This window comes from Gallus gallus, chromosome 9, assembly GCF_016699485.2.
Source record: "Gallus gallus isolate bGalGal1 chromosome 9, bGalGal1.mat.broiler.GRCg7b, whole genome shotgun sequence".
Lineage (NCBI taxonomy): Eukaryota > Metazoa > Chordata > Aves > Galliformes > Phasianidae > Gallus > Gallus gallus.
Window position 1 is genome coordinate 8,088,635 of NC_052540.1, and position 17,788 is coordinate 8,106,422.

At 37.7% G+C, this 17,788-nt stretch overlaps 1 protein-coding gene across 1 annotated transcript in view; it reads right to left on the minus strand.

Annotated features, from left to right (window-relative positions):
• The window catches only part of CUL3 (cullin 3), a 52,168-nt gene that overhangs the window by 17,576 nt on the left and 16,804 nt on the right, over positions 1-17,788 (minus strand). The window contains 5 exon segments of the mRNA XM_422620.8: positions 980-1,125; positions 2,688-2,916; positions 3,521-3,635; positions 4,791-4,951; positions 10,716-10,829. Coding sequence (XP_422620.6) covers positions 980-1,125; positions 2,688-2,916; positions 3,521-3,635; positions 4,791-4,951; positions 10,716-10,829 — 765 coding nt within the window.

Here is a 17,788-nt window from a genome sequence, read left to right on the forward strand (position 1 = left end):
CTTCTTGTAATAGTAACCATAGTTACCAATAGTAATCCATGATTTAGCAGAGGGTTGTTAGTTAGGGTAGTTTGGTTAGGTTGCGGTTGGACTCCATGATCTTAAAGGTTTTTTCCAACCTGAGCAATTCTGATTCAATGATTCTAACCAGTTCTAGTAAATTTATTGTTTTCAATCAAAGTAGCAGAGATAGTAGATACGCAACATTAAATGCTTCTTTTAAAGACCAGACAAAAGGACTGCAGCTATACATTTGTAAGAAATTAACATATTTAACAAATACACATTTTGATGTCAAGTGTAAAACATTTTCAGCTATAAAACATTTACTTGAATTTCAATGAACTCTGAAAGAAATTAGAGCTATATTCTCAGAGACAATGGGAGGAAAGAAAAGATGTCAATGCTCCCAAAGCACACTTTATGGCCTTGGTAAATTAATGCTATACAACATCTTAGGGAGATGGAGAACAACAAAACACCTTCTAATACACAGAAATGCTATGTCTCTCAGAGAGACCAAGAATGAAGCTCGTAATTAAACTGTGAGTGAGAAGTGAATGTTGTAAACCATAAGAATCTTGCTATGAAATTCCATCCTGAACATCAATAGCCAATGTTGCACAAAATTACATTAAATAGATGCTAAGGAACTTTTTAGGATAAAACTCAACCTGGAGGTAAATATGATTTACCAAGAACCAAGAAGTTCCAAGGTTTTATATAACTGGTCTGAATATTTTAATAAAAGTAGATACCAAAAAACCACTAATTATGAGCTTGTACTTCCCAAGCAACTTAGGAGTTCTAAACATTTCAAAAATTAAAAATGTGCACATTTGAAAAGGAGTATAAATGGAGTTTATTAATAAGTAACTAACCCTTCTGAGTTGACGTTAGGAGGTTTCTCATACAAATCACGTTACTCTGGAAAATATGGGAAAGATGAAGGAAAGAAAGTTTTAAAATATTTAACTACCTGAATGTAGTCAACTGGATTCTTTCCTTCTCCCTCTTCAGAAACTAGTGCTTTGCCTTGCTCTCTCAGGTACGAGCTCATGCACTCGCACATTGTCTTCAGACCATTTGGCACACGACTAAACAACTTGTACATGCAAGCAAGGTCTGTAGAAAAGAATGAGATGTTATGCATGAAGCCCTCTGTAACTCATTCATTTCACAGCAAAAGACAACAAGCAGCAGCAGAGTTCACTCACTCAAGTGACAAAAGCATCCTGAAACAGCTTAGGCACTGGATGGAAACTTCTGCCCCCTCATCCTTACCCCAAAAATATGCTGACTACAGCAGCCACAGAATATTACATTAGAAACAAAGGTGGTATTTAATTATTCTAGTTGAACTTGTCTATAGCACATAATCTTGTGTTGCTGATCACCAGGCCGGCAAAAGGTGACATTTGTTTTGAAGGGTGGTGTGTTTTAAACTTCACTAAAATCACTTTTTTTTGTGGTATTTAAGAATGTATCGTCCAAGGCCACCATCCCAAAATCAAATATTATGTAAAAACAAATAAGACAATACTAATGAGATGCTTGTTAAAGGCAAAAAAGCAGTAAAAACGTGAGTTCAATTTGCATTTGCTTAGCTGAATTTAATTTGTACTGTCTTGAAGGAATAACCACATAAATTCTCACTACTTTGTTTCATATACCTAAAATCATGAGAACTGACTTAGCTTAAATATGGCTTTTGAAGAATAATCCTTATACACCTCTTATGTAAAATCTTCACAACTGAATTAAACCAATGCCTATAAAAGTTATATGAATTCTTGTATGTTGTAAATACCCTTCAATATCCCTGTCCTCTCACTCTAAAGCCTATCTTAATTGGATATTAATGAAAAAGGTTAAGTATAGAACCATCACATTACCTTTCCATACAGAAATTCTCTTTTTCTACAGCTAAGAAATTTGCTCACTTTATCACTCTGACTACCACCTAATTATGAAGCTACTTCAAGGAACAGAAGCCATTTATCCAAACAGTGAGTCTGTTCCCATTCTCAGTGCCTTAGTATGAAGACTGATTTCTATTTTAAAATAGATACTACAACCACTCTTCAATACGCTGTTTCAGAAGTGTAGGTTCTCTTTCTATAAAACCTTGTACTCAGTTGCTGTCTCACAGTAACCTGTACTACAGAAAACCTTATCAACCAAATCCTTCTTTTTCAATCACTTAGAATATGTTTCTCATCCTTTAAAATAAACAGACAACTTTTTTTTTCCTGCAACAAATCCTTCTCCCCCAAAATCAGTCATGCAATGCAATGTCATTTACTCTATCACTTTTATACTGCACCACCCCCCCAGAAAAACCCCACAAAACAGTGATGCATTTTAAAAGCTACATACTGTAAGCACAGAAGCAATAAAATGGCTCACAGAGAGCAGGTAATTAAGCGCAGCACAAAAGATGAATACTTATTCTTAAGACATACTTAGCTTACAAAAAAAAAGTAACTTTATCTGGTTCTAAACAGAAACAAGTTCTAAATACAATCTGCGTCCTAAAAGCTCTCTAAAGCCTCTGAAGTGCTATTCACAGAGGCATGCAAAAGAAAGCCAAACAAGAACACGAAAGTTAAGCTTAGTTTATCCTATGTTTAAAAACAACAAGCAGTATGGTAAGCATTTCTGTCTCCCATATGATACAGTCTTACCTTCTGTCTTCCCATTTTTCAGCATATGAACTAGCCCAGAGTTCTCCATTTCCACTATAGTTTTCATATGCTTGGAAATAAGCTCCCTCTCAACAACTTTCACAATTGGCTCTTCTGTTGATTTATCCAGACAGTGCATCACCCGTTCTATTTCTTCATTAATTCTAGCTTCTACTTTCTTTATATATACAGAAGCACTGTTTTCAGCTAAAAATTTCTGACTTTCCATCTGTGATTAACACAAATTAATACTTTAGACTTCTTGTATTTTAAGGAGGAAAAAGGAAATATACTGGTTATTTCAGATCAGCATTCATCAACAAGTTACATCACTCCCAGCACGTCCAACAAACAAGACCTCCAAGATTTACATATATGCTTAACACAAAATAAAAGTTCTATTACGCTCATTGTGTTATGTATGTATGAGGGTATACGAATGTAAGTGTGGTATTTTCCACGCTAAAGTTAACTAAATCAGCCTAATACCGAGTGACCAACAGGAGTTATAGCCACAGGTCCAAAGAAAATAAAGGTGGGAGAAGCAAAAAGCAACATTTCTTTTCAAATACCAGACTGTGTCATATTTATGAGTTATGTGCATCAATGATTTTCTCATTATTCTTGAGAATGACAATGCTCACCATTACATTTAAATTACGATAATTCTGTGAAATTAGTGTTACCTCTTCCTCAAAGTTAGTCACACTTCTTATTCCATTTAACAGAGATTGACATACTTGTCAAACAAACAGTAGTTAAAGTACCACTGACTCACAATTCCAAGCAATTATAAAAGCATTCCAAATACTGTAATTACAAGACTGCTGTACCTGAAAAAATTCTGCAGACATCTCCAAAAACGGAGCCTCAAAGTCTTCTTCATAGACTGACCTTCCTTCAAGACCTAGAATCATTAACATCTGGCAAGCATTTCTGATTGCGCCTCTGCCAAAAGTAAGTTGTTAACAACTTCAGAAATCAACATAACATTGGGAGTACACACCAGAATAACAACTCAGAAAATTTTAACTTAAAACATCCTAGTAAAAAGTCTATCCTACATCTGTTTGTTGCATGAGAGGTTTTCCAGAAGATTACAGCACTACGATTATTTTTGTTCAAAACGAAGGAGCTGACAACATTTAATATTTTAAATATAACGATAGGAAAGCAGGTCTCAAGTTCTACCAACTCTGAAAACTATTAACAGGAATATATTTCACCACACAAGAAAATAACCAAGGAAAACTGAAAACTGCATGTGTAGGTTGGTAGTATACAAGGCAATTGCACAGATGGAAGGTGCCATGCAGAGTATGAAAACATACCTGCAACTTAAGCATCTGTTTAGGTATAAACACGTGTGATAAAATTCAAAAACAAAAGAATTGTATCTTTGAAAAAATTCTGGTTTCTGGCAGCAGGGGACAATATACAGCTATTGCCAGCATGTATTTTTCTCGTCTTCAACTGCACGTTGGGCAATCCCAATTACAGTACTACAGCCAAAGTAGCATGAAGTTTACATATCTCCACACCCAACAGCTGTTCTGAAACTGGAGAAACAAAAAACTTGTAAACTTCAAATTACTTCAGATGCAGCATCTGAAGTGCATGCTATCAAACTCCACTTCCACAAATACAGCAAGAGAACACGAGGAACAGATTTTAAAGCTAAGAGATAACTGAACTACCAAGAACTAGATGGGTTAAAACATTAGGAATGGAAATGGAAGACTAAGAGAAAACTTCAAAAATCAAACAAAGCAGGTAGAGGAAAGTTAAACAGCCTCTCAGTACAGAGATGACAAGGAGCAGAGAACTGTCAAACCTCCACTTCATAACAAAATGCTCTGACAGAAGGTGGCAATGGAGAGATTTAACAAATACTTCAATAAAGATCTAAAGATTAATAATAGAAATGTATTACTGAACTTATCTATTTACCACTATTTTAAGTTCTAGCAAAAAAAAAAGTGTTTATTTTTCGATGTTATGGAGAAGCTTTTGCTTAAGTAATGATTTAGTTGTGTACATTCATGATTCACTCAAGGATTGGTAGGCATCATTTGCAACAGAAGACACTCACAAACATCTTACCTGTCTACAACCTCTCCTTTCCTTTCTCTTGCAATCATATCCAGCAGAGTTTGCCGTAAGTGATCTCTAATACAGCCGTAACGTACAACTTGATCTCGAAAAATAATCAAACCCAAATTGTAGACGTTCTCCACATTATTTTGTTGTACGTAGACACGGTCCTACAATGAAGGTACACAAAGCAATAACACTTTAAATTCATCACGCCCAAGTTATTCAGAAATGGAAGAGACCAGTCACATTGGTGCTGTACAGATATAATCAAATGAATCTTCTTTCTTCTCATCGTTAAAAGAGAGTAACTTCAGAATCAGTCCAACTTACCAAATCTTTATTTAATAGGAAGTCTACATCGCTTATGATTGTAAGCACAGCATTTATGACTAAACCAGGCAAGAACAAATCAACATCCCTGACACTTTTTCAGTTGAGAGTAGGGGAGCCCACAAATACTCAGAAAAATCATAGCAAAATCTGAAAGTTTTTTACTTATCTACTTAATTCCCTTCCATCCACTCCCTTTCTTCTCTTCAAAAAATAAGTTATTTTTTCCCTATATGCCATTCAGAATTCTACTACTCAATTTCACAGTTCCTGCTCATTATTTAATGACACTTCTTGAAATAGCATCATTAGCTGAACCAAAGTGAAGCCAAAAAAGAATAACTACAGTCAAACTTTATCAACAGATAATGCAAATTGTTTATAAGGGCTCCTGTTGGACCAATATTAGAAAGCTCACTTCCTTTCAACCTGAGCAAGTATACTGAAACACTGCTATATAAATCTGTACCAAGCATAACAATTATTTTATCTTCCTACTCAATCTGTAAGATGGGTCAAGCTGCTTGACCATCCTCTAGCCCTCTACTGCATACACTTACTAATCTAGGCTGATGCTCAGAACAGCACTGTAAGTCCGTATAGCATAAACACCACCATGCAGTTCATTGAGACACTGCTGAGCAGACACACACAGTTTTCTTACTGCTATGTACAGAAATATCCATTTTTTTTCTCTATTCTGTTTAGTTCTGATTGATCAACCTCTCTTCTGTTCCTTTATCCAACTCATCAACGTGCTAGAAAAGCAAGATTTAACAAAGTCATCATGAGACAGGAAATGTGTGTATTTGCTTAATATCTCTATAGTAGTGATGTGGTAGATAAGATCATTGAAACAACAAATAGAGAAGTTGTGAGTTTTTACAAACTATTTCTGAAAAGAGCAATACTGTTTCTGGTTGGTTTGTTTTGTTTTGATTTTTGCTAGGACATAATCCATCATTCTGAGCTAACTGTTCAAGTTGTTACTAAGAAATACTGCTTTACTATTGCTCAAAACTCAGGATGCTCATGAAAGTATAAAAGTTCTGTACTCACAAATCTGACTGTGAAAAGGTTTTTAGAGAACGTACACAGTTACAAAATAAAAATAACAACAAAAAAAATCTGTAGAGAATGATGGGTAATGTTTTAACTGGAGTATAAAGATTAATTTCCCCATTGGTTCCATCAGTTACCATCTTAAGCACTTTACTACACTCAGAATTCAAGTATAAAATTATTCAAGCACAGAAAATTCAACTTTTCTTTAAAAACAATGTTTCAGACTACAGAAGAACTACAAAATTGTATGTTTACACAAGTTCCACAATTAGAAGAAATAAGGTGGCACAGATTCCACATCCTTTAGTGTTTTAGCAGCCAAACATACCCAGAAAAATTATTCTTACAGCAATTACACAGCAGATTGTCTCCTGCTCAGTACAGGAAAGTGAAATACCAGTTTTCCACAATGCAGGGACCGTTTCTCACTAATGCCCTGCAGACAGCTAGCACGTAGTTCATACACCCTCTGTGGTCCAGGAAGCCAGCTGAACTCTGCCTCAAATGAAAAACGTTACTGTGTTTGGTATCACAGAGCCTGTTTATCAATACGTGGTGATCTAGATGCTTAGAATGCTATTATTTTTCATTTCCTCCTGTTCAGAAACAATGCAATTTATTTCACTCTTTTGTTTATACACCTATATCAAGAACAAAAGTAACCACGATTCTGAAATAAGTTTAAAGTACACTTTTTAAATGGATGAAAGAAAATTACCTGTTTAATATGCTCTGTAGTTTGTGGTTAAAAGAATACATATTCCATTTCTAAAGAATATTCAGGCCTCTGAAGCACAGGCAGCAGAGTATCAAAATGGATCAAAGCAATGGTTGTGACTCATCTGTGTGGTTTCTGCTGTGGCAGCCAGTGTTTAATACTGCCATTATGAAATGAAGGAGTAACTGCACTAGAAGCTCTTCTCAGTGCAACTTCAACCCCCTCTTCACTAAGTCAGACCACTCCATAGCACCCAAATTAAAGCAGCAGCATTAGCATTCCTGATACTGCAGATATGCTCTCCCTTGGTACCAGATCCCTGTTATTGTTTACTGGAAGCTCCCCTCACTTTCAAAAAAAATTAATCTTGGAGCCAAGTAGCTCCACCTGGGAACAGGTTTGACTGACAAGGCAACACGCTACCCAACAACAATCCCTTCCCATGGGGAGAAGCAGCAGGTGCTTAAAAGGCAAGAGTAACTCTCGGGAGTCAAGGGTGGAGTTTCAGACAGCAATTATTCATAAGCTACAGCACTGCTTACACTGCAGAATAATTCTGATCTCAGCTGAAACAAGTTACCTTCTGCACATTATCAACAGCCACGTTTTGCTCCACCTCTGTCTGGTGGATGTTCGGCCTTTGGATGCTAGTATACAGCAAGTATCTTTAATGCAAGTTCCAAAACCAAAAACAACACTTCTCCCTACTACCCCATGCGTGAGCCATGAGCAAGGAAAGTCCTGTACCCTGAGGTCAAAACTCACCAGGCCAGCCAGTCAGCACTGGCTTCGAACAAGACACTGGTCTTGTGTGCTGCACAAATGAGAGGGGAACTGCCTTCAACATACGCAGCAGCCTTTGAACAGCAATTGCTTCTGACAGCGTTTGCTGGACCTATGGGTATGCCTAAGCCCAGCCAGGGATGTGACTGCTGCATTTATATACCTGAAATTACTTTATATTTAGCAAGTACAAGCAATGAAGAAGCGACAACACAGAATCCAGTACAGTTCAGTTTCCATATAAATGTTCCAGGAGCGCTCACAGTGCAGCAGGGAGATCACCAAATAATTAACTGCATCTCCACTGCTACTGCTGCATACAGCAACTAAACAAGAACTGTGGGCACGCTCACCTACACCACAGCCATAAGATATACCCAAACACACACATTACTCCCTTATGTGAGCATGCCTTAGAGCATGACTTCACTCAGAGCAGAAGCTGCTTAACTCAGGACTTCACAACTTTGGTGCCTCCCTGCTTGCTGCAGACAGCATCATGGATTTACACTGTTGCATCTTTCTGGCACTGATTACTGTAGCCTAAGTAGAACCAAAAGGAAGAGCCCAGTTCACACAAAATACAGTGTAGCTATGTATTCTTGAAATTCAATTACTGGAAATATCTCAAGAAAGCTACATTTGTCTTCACTGTAACAATTTTAGGTTGCAAAATTTTAAGCAAGAAGGAGAGGTTGTACAATAGACACGAAACCAAACAAACTTTTACCAGGCAAAAGAGACAGTTATACACTCCTCTTTTCCTCAAATACAATCATAAAGATACCTTTGAAGTGTCCTGAGCTTTCAAACGTAAATGAACTTCTGCCAGAACCCTCGAAGTGCAAGTAGGCTTGAAGGCTAGTCTACAAATAAGTACCATAATAATGCAGAAACCACATTGTACAAAATAGAAGCCTTTCTAAAAAGATCCTATTGAACTCATTTTCATTTTAGAAGTGGCAAATCTGAAGAGGAAAAGAAGAAAAAGAGGTGATGGGAAAGTACTTGCTTTGAATTAGACCATAATTGTTGAAAATAAGCTGGAAAATGAACAGCACTACAACAGACGCAGCTAAGATTAGGATGTACATTCACTCAGCTGAAGCATGAATTTAGTAGAATAAGATCAGAATTCAGCAGAATGAGATTAGAGGCTGTTAAATGTTGTATTTTCACTGATGTCAAACTGTGGCTTTCTTGGGTACAATTGGTGCATTTCCTGAAACTGACAGATAAGCAATGGGGACAGCCTACAGAATACGAGGAGGACTGGGTTACTCCTTATTTACAAGCATACTATGGTTGCACACACTTCTGATAGAACACAAGCATGTCAATTAACAGTAATTGTGACTGAGTTTACACACTGGTGTGCTTTTTTAAAAATGACAAAATATTTTTATTTAAGTAGCATTCTGTGCGTGAATAAGGATATAAAAGCTTCTTCTGACTTATCACTATAAAAGTGAATTTCACTCAGATGAATCTCACAGGAGAGCAAACAATTCCTTACTTTATGAAGTCCTTTATTTTAAGAACATTAAGGGATATCTTTGACAGATGCACCTCCAGCATACAACTCCACGTTACAAGCAGCTATTTTAAGCGTTATGAAAGAGTACAGAACTCTTGTATTCTGCTCTTAATCTCACTCTAATGAGCACAATTACATTGGCTCAAAAAGTTATTGTAATGACAAAAATGAAACCGCAAATCTTTGAGTAGTCCAATTTTCAACTATACTTTATGCTTCAATCTGTATCCAAGTGTGTATTTTGTAATGACAACGTGTTCTATGCTTCTTCAATTTCAAGACAAGGCCAGTCTGTCCATTTTATGAGCTCCCTGGCAAACAAGAATCCAGCATTTCTCCTAATGATGACAGTTCATCTTCTCAATATGAAATAATCTTTAGATCTTTTTGGCAGGATAAGGCGCACAGATGAAAGTATCACTGAGGGCATTTTATCCTACCCTCGTTATTTAGATACACGGTCTGTTCTCAACAGCAACAGGCAGGAACACGGATAGCCAGTAAATCCATTAAGAAAAGATTGAGTTATGTAGCTACAATTACTACTCAAAATTCTTTAGCTTTTAGTATTGTATTAACCAACTGTATTTCTTCAGGGCTAATCAAAGAGGTTCAGCTTCACAGTGTAAGGTCTTCAATTGCTGCATGAAGTCTGGTTATTAAGTAGATAAGAGTATAATCTCAGTCAATCATTTCTCTTATCAATAAAAGAAATGAAGCAATATCATCTTCACTGACCAATATTACATATAATACTATTTTTAGCATGATACGTAGAATAACAGATTTTACACTAAAAACAGACTCTCAACACATCCCATTTTACTTCTCAAGTTAAGCCCTGGGCTAAAAACTATGCCCGCCACTCTGGGAATTTAAATATAAAAGTGTTCTCTTAAGCATAAAATGTTCCAGACAAAACCCTAAGGCCCTCTCTCTTCAAATACAATAATTTCTGCCAGCTATCAGGTTAGAAATGCATTTTTTTCTTATAAAATTACTAATATAAAACAAAGATATGTTAATCAATGCGTACTTGGTAAACTTAGACCTACCTCTGTATGAACAGCAAAACATTGTTTGAATTCAGTACTTATTGAACACTGAATGTATCTAAGCAGAATTACTCTCTTTAAACAACGAAGTTTAAGAACAACAGCTAACTACATCAGGAGTTTGTACAAGGTCTGCCCCATCATGCTTTCTACAGTAAGAAACCACCACTAGGTGAACAAAATAACTAAAGAATCACAAGATTCAACCAGTTTTTAATGCATTTTCCTAATGATAAGTGGACAGAAGAACCTAGTTTTAATTTGTCAAATAACTGTAACATTGGTCTCATGTACAAACAAATTCCAAACAAGGGATGAAAAAAAATCAATCCTAGAAGATGAGTGCTAAGCACACCTTGCCTTTCATCTCACCAGCTCAATTGCTTACAGTTGTCAAAAAACAATCAGGCACCAAATTAAACGTGAAAAAGCAGAATACCCACCATATACATCAGAATGTCTCTAATCATCACCATTGCTGTCTGATGATCATTCCATGCTTGGTTTAGTGTTTGTAGAAAGTTGTTATTCAGGGAGTTTAATACATCTTCTCGCACCTAAAGCAAAAACAAACACATTGTCATAAAATCAAGTCAGTTTCCCTTGCATCATTCAAATCTTAACAAGCTTCAGAAAAGAATATTTGCTCTTCTGTGAACTTTGAACATTACAGACATGCTCATACTTCTCCTAGCTGCTGGCCCTATATATAACTTCAGTAGAAAAATAAGGCTTTATACAGGTAAGAAGAAAAAAACAAGCTGAAAGCAAGAACAAAAAAGGGTCAATTCCATATGCTACAGTGTCTTAATTACTGCCATAAGTCACTTCAGAATACTGGAGACTACTGGCACAGGTTACTAACAGAAATAAGCTCCAGCAGAAAAGCAGCTGAGACAGTTGCAGTAAGTAACAGTTCTGAAAGCAGACTTTCACTCAGTAAGACCTGACTCTTATACTAATAATCTATAACCGCTACCAAGAAGACTTAAGAGAACAAAAGAAAGTCTGTTTCTATTAATGCCTTTTTTAGTTGATTTGTTCATCCCATCAACTTCAGACTTCGTTTCTGACACTACTACTTCCTACTAAGCAAAAAGAACATCTGGTTTTGCATTTTGATTTACATGAAGTAGTCGTGTACTACAGTGCTCAACCTTTAATCTCCCGTAAAAGAGAAACCTAAAGAAACATAAAGCAAACAAGCAAACTTATCCCTCATTTTTCCCCCTCTTTTGCATGGAACCTGACTTATAAAAAACCAACAAGTATCTGTTACAGAAAAAATACCAACACCACTCATGTACTCAAGAAGGAACAAACAGGCAGACATTTAGTTAAAGATGGCTTCTGGCAAATAGCCTATACATACGCCCCATACAGTATAAATAAAACCTCAGTACTGTTTGTAATAATGACATTAAACTGTAAATTTTAATACAGATTTGGAGAAATCTTTTCCAACCCTATTCCCAAAAGGGGAAAGTCAACAGGCTAAGCAGGCAATAAAGAACACAAGTAGCATACAGATCTCTAGGCATGTTTGCAAAAATGATGAGAGTAACCATCAAGGCTGCACTGTGCAGATAGGGCAGAGCTTCAAGTTCATACAGCCCAGCAGAACCCTACCTTTGCAGCTGGATCTTTGTGCAGTTATACATGGTGATCTCAGTAAGAAGGGGAAGTGAAAATGATGCTTAAATTTGTACCTAAAAACATGTCTATGGTTCAGTAAATCAAGTCTTTATAAAACTTTTGCAAGATTTTTACAGGCTGCTTCCTTCCAAACAGACAATTTCAAGACTGCTAATTGCAAAGCAAGACCTCGTCCTAAATGTTAGCAAAATTGGGACCACTTTTTTTCTGCACTGGAGAGCAGTAGTTTCTTTGCTTCTGCAATTTCAAAATACAACTAGTTTACTAGAAAATGAGACCAAACACTACCCTTCTCTGCACACTGGAGGGACTTTACTACAAACACACCCCATCTCTTTCTCAGCAGCAAAGGGAAGTCTGCTGGTGCACCTGTGCTGTCCGCACTCCCCCAGTACGTAGGCACAGGTGGGGCCAGGCCATGGCAGAGCTGCAGCCCGCACAGTCAGCACCAGCAGCTTAATGCAGTATTGAAGTACATCATCTTCCACATCACACTGAAGCATGGAACAAAATACCCCACAGCTGTGCTTTACGTCACATTAAGTGTCCTATGCTTTACACAAGAGGCATGCTTAGACGCTAAGATACCTCTCCAGCTGAGGTAGTCCAAGCCTGCTCTAGTTGGATCCTGCTCTGATCCACCAACACATGTTTCACTTTCCTTAACAGCTACAGGGAAAACCACCACAGAGGACCTAGGGAGAGTTTCATTTATTTATTTATTTTTGCTATGACGAGGAAACACTACAGCCAGCATCCTAAATGCACTTCAGCTAGAAGATGTCAGCTTAAGATGTCAGCTTTGCTCTTCTCTCCACTGTGGGCCCAAATGCAAATTGAGGGCCCAAATGTGCAACTTCTTATACATTTTTATAATAGCCAAGTCAATTAGTCTTTCCCTGAATCCTCTCTCAATCCCTGTTCCTATTTTTCCTGTCCTTCTAACAGGGCCAAAAATCTTCTTTTGGACTGTTACAATCTGAAAAACAGGACCCACACCACACTGCTCATTGTCCCCAGGGCTCCCGCTGTTGCAGAGAGGATAGCCTGTTCATGTCACATAGGCGTGGGATATTACGTCCCTAATTTGAATATTTATGGGCAATAAATTGCCTTTCATTCACTCCCTACCCACCAACCCATAGTAGATCTATCCTATAATACTCCATCCTTCAAAAAAAATCTGTATTTTTTACATTTATACATTTGCATTTATACTTGGATGCTAGTGAGAATTTATTCAAACAGGAAAGCAAAGCAGAGGGAACAAGCAGCCACAAGCTGCGACAATTTCAACCGTAACCTCCTGACAGACATCATTCTGCCATTTAAACTTAACATTGAATAGGCAAAAGCAGTGTAATAAAAATAACGCCGTCTGGCATGCTACCACGTATCCAACAACTTCCACGGACAAACCAAATCCACAGCATCACATACCATCCACACACTAAAGCCTCTTCTGAAGAAGCTGCAGAAGCTTACCCCGGGGTAACATTCAGCTCTGTTAACAGTGGCTGATCTAGGTACCCCTGCAGGTTGTTCGGAGCTTTCTGAAATCTTCCTACACCACAGACCTGAGCCAGGCTCCCCCCCCAGCTTTTGGAAAACACAGTGTTCTGCTGTAACACACAGCCACTGCTGCTGCTGACTGCCTCACTCCTTCTGACAGCAACTGCCACTTAGCCTTTGGTCTCCCAAAGGTGTGTGCTGCTGTCAACCGATCCGTGTAGCTTTTAGCAGAAATATAAATACACATTGAGAACTTCCCCAGCCACATTTGTAGAGCGTGAGCTCAATTTCCAAGAACATGAGAAAGAAATTTGTCGCTGTTGCTTTCAATTCCCTAAAAAATATGAAGAAAACCTGGAAACGTTGATGAGTCACACTAGCAAAACTTACCGAAGAAGAACTACAGCACGATTAGTTTGCAAGCATAGATAATCAGGGTAGGGATTGATCAGTTTTCATCAAGTATACAGAAGACCATCACAGGTCTGTGCCCTTATAATTGCACATATCCATGACAGTAATCCTGCTACGTTAAACCAAGTCCCATTCACACACTAGCTGGTACCAAACAGGGTGCTCAGGCTGCACGGAGGATGTGCTTCCAAGCAGACACAGGAGCTCTCACACCTGCACCACCACTGCCGCACACTTTGCCAGGCTTTCTGAAAGCACGTATTAAATCCAGGAACTGCACGATGCTGCACAACACAAAGCTACTCGAAGTCTCCCTGTGAAGCCTCTCAATGACACACTCCCTCCATTTATTTTTAGATGCAGACAAGTTTGAAAAACTGTTCTTCTAGTTGCTACAAAAGTCAAGCCAGTTGTTGTTTACAGCTGCTGTTAAATACATCCCTTGTACAGGTCATGAATACAACCATATTCCGACCAAACCATGAATACAACCAAAAGTACTATAATGCACAAAACACTGTAGCCAAGCAAAAGCACAGCACCATAGCCAAGCAAAAGCACAGAGTATAACTGCCTTGGTGAAATTAATGACTTCTACTTGACAACAACTGGATATTCATGCTCTTCTAGAGAAAAGGGAGCCTTTCAGAGACAGCTAACAAAATTTCAGTCTGGAAAACTACTTTAGCAAAAATAAACTTAAAACTTTAAAGGTGGAAAGCTAATGGTAGGTGATACTTCACACCTTGTTAGCCAAAGTACACTCTAATGCTTGTGATTTGGTCTTCTACACAACTAGTAACAACAGATTTCCCCATCTAATTCATAGATGCTATAGAAATCACCTCGAGGTCCAATCTAAGAGATACAAGCCTTCTCTCTGAAATACCATAATAACAAATAATAAATCTTGCCACAGATCACAGATATCCTTTTAAGCCCCAGAACAGACATGGAGTGTTTACACAAACGCTTCTTCTGCATCAGCATTCCATCCCATCCTTCTGCAGCTAACAACAGCCCCACAAGGACCAGCTGCATCCCTCTCACCATAGGCATTCTTGCATGCCTTTTGTTACTACTACTGCAAGACAGCATACAATTGGTGATAAACTCCACCAGTTGTACCAGCGAAGTTTACTGTGTTATAAAGCATTCTGGCATGCCAGTGACAAAACAGCAAAAGAAGCATTTCATTAGGTTTCCTATATCCCAAGAATTTCTTCAATAATGCTCTAGTATCTCCCCGAACCAGCACATTTCAGTCTGCTCAGGTGTAGGACAGCCCTCGACATTTCTGGATCTTTGATGAGCAGCAGACTTTGGCCATGTATTACCTACAAAAAATATATTGAGCTTGGCCAACAAATCAATCAATTCTTCTGTCTCACATACAATCTAAACTGCATGTCTGAACAGTCCCAATTTTAACAGACTGAAACGTTCATAGAAATGAAGGGAATTTTGAAAACATTACCTTGCAAACTAACTTAAAGATCTCTTTTTATTCCAACAGGTGATTTTACTTTTCATTAAAAAACAATCTGTAAGCTAAGCTTTTTAGTGTTTTTTGTTTATTGTAAGCATTTCTACAGCTTTTTTGTGTTGAAGGAACAGACCAGGCTCAAGGCTCAAGACATGTAAAGAAAGCACCCAAATCAAGCTACAAGGCTGCCAAACAACAAGGAAAGAAACAATCAGCAAAGTATTAGATGCCCAATAATGAAATGCACCTTTTTTCCTGTGCTTGAATCGAAGCAGAAGATTCTAATACCTTCTATTCAGTGACACTTTTTAATTTCATTTTTACAGATACTGTAACAATGTTGCCAATACAAAGGCAAACACAAGTTTTATCATGTTCCTGTCCTGCAGTAAATACAAGGTAGCTCAAGACAGCCAACTCCTATCAGTGATACAGAGTAAATTACTTGACTTCTTCCTTCATCAAGAAGTCACAGCATGATGACCGTAACCACAAGCCACTGGCGTCTGCAAGTTTAAAACCAAGCATATTTTATAGTAACTTAGGTGCTTTCATCTTATACGGTTGTATTGTGTTTGCACATATCATTTTTGTACAACTAAATACATTGCAAAGGCAATTCGTGGCATATTCTTTTTAACTATGCCACACCAAAAACAAACACATGCACTGCAAGATTGACAATCACGTGTAAAAACATCTGAGTACATTGCCTCTGTCCAGCCTCTGAATCTTAACTAATGTGATTGCAATACTACACACATATAACTTCTTGCAGAAAGATTACCAGTAGATGCAGACAGCAAGCAGCACTTCTGTTTGAAGGATTCTAGCAATTCAAAATGTACGTTCTGCTCCTCAGAACTACTGCATGTCTGTTCTTTATGAACAGGAAGGAATCAGACACCTGAATAATTCAGCCAATTTAACCTTATGACATTTAACTACTCAGAACTCAGTATTTTGTCTATATTAATAACATCTGTTTCCCCTGTTAACTGTACACGCAGATACCATTCGATTAATCATGTTAAGAGATCAGAATGCCATAGCGCTTAAAAGCATAGAAAAACCAGCATTAAGTGTCAGGAAGGCACTGTACAAGCCTCTCAGGCAGTGCAGTGACTGTACAAATGTGCAGGATCTGCTGCTCTTTGGTCAATTTGCCACAATCGGTGCTTCAGAATAATGATTTCTGCATATGGACAATTCAAATGAACAGAAGAACTGGGAACAAAGGCAAGCTGCCTTCCTCAAGTTAAAACAGGGTAATCTCCAAGTGAAAAAAGTTTGCTGTCCTAATTGTTATTAAATATAGACTGTATATATTGGTGTATACAAGAACAGAGAACAAAAAGTCTCAGCCATTTGCCACATAGTATACGAATAGTATACCTATGAATGTAGGTATTACAGAAGCAGCCTTTGAGAGTCACAGATGTGCTACAGTAACAGAACAGCTTTAAGTTACTTAGCCACTTCATACAGGATGTTTCCTCTCACACAAACAGTAAAAAAAAAAAAACAACAAAAAAAAAACAACAAAAAAAAAAACAGAACCAAAACACCCAACATACCCAAAGCAGGTTTCAAACTATATTTATCTGGACCATGCCTTTGAAATTTAGGATTTTACACAACAAACTCTTTTCACCTGTCGCACAGCCATAACACACAGCTCTGCGTAGCCATAGCAGTAACTCCAGTTAGTGGACATAAAAAGCTTTCCAAACATCATGCATTATTTAGACAAACCTCCCACCCACCCTCTGTATTTCAGCCAGAAGCAATCATCCAAGATACACAATGGGGGATGGCTGTTGTAATAAGATGACAAAAAATTCTGACACTCCATTGGAATCCACAGTCAGAATATGGGATCAAAGTGCCTTTCTTTTCCAAGACAGGTAGGTATGAATATTACTGCAGAAAAACTAGGCATCCTTCCTAGACTTAGGATCCTATAACTTCTAAATATTATCTGGACTTACGAAAACTAAGCGTCAACTTGGCTTCTTCAATAACATTCTTATTAATCAACCCTAAACTTTACCTATCACAACTACAGAGATTGTTCCTTAGTTCAAGGCAAGATACAAAGGGCTTTTCCTCAGATGCTGTATCTTCAGAAACAAAACTTTTCTGCTTGTCATTTTGACTCAACTCAACGTGGTTTTGAAAAAGCTGAAATGCTAGAATGCAGACTACCCAGGACTTTTGTTGTTGCTGAGCTGATGTTTTAGCACATCGCTTACTGCCTCTTTACATTGTGTAATCCTAGCACAACTCTCACTAACTTGTGAATTAGTTCATTTGTCCATAACAAGCAGGTTATTACATGGGTATTTGTTTTGCTCCACAGATGAAAAACAAATCAAAATGAGTTCCGAGAAAAGCCACAAAATGCCATCAAAAGGCCACAAACTCTTTTTTTTTTACCCCAAATAA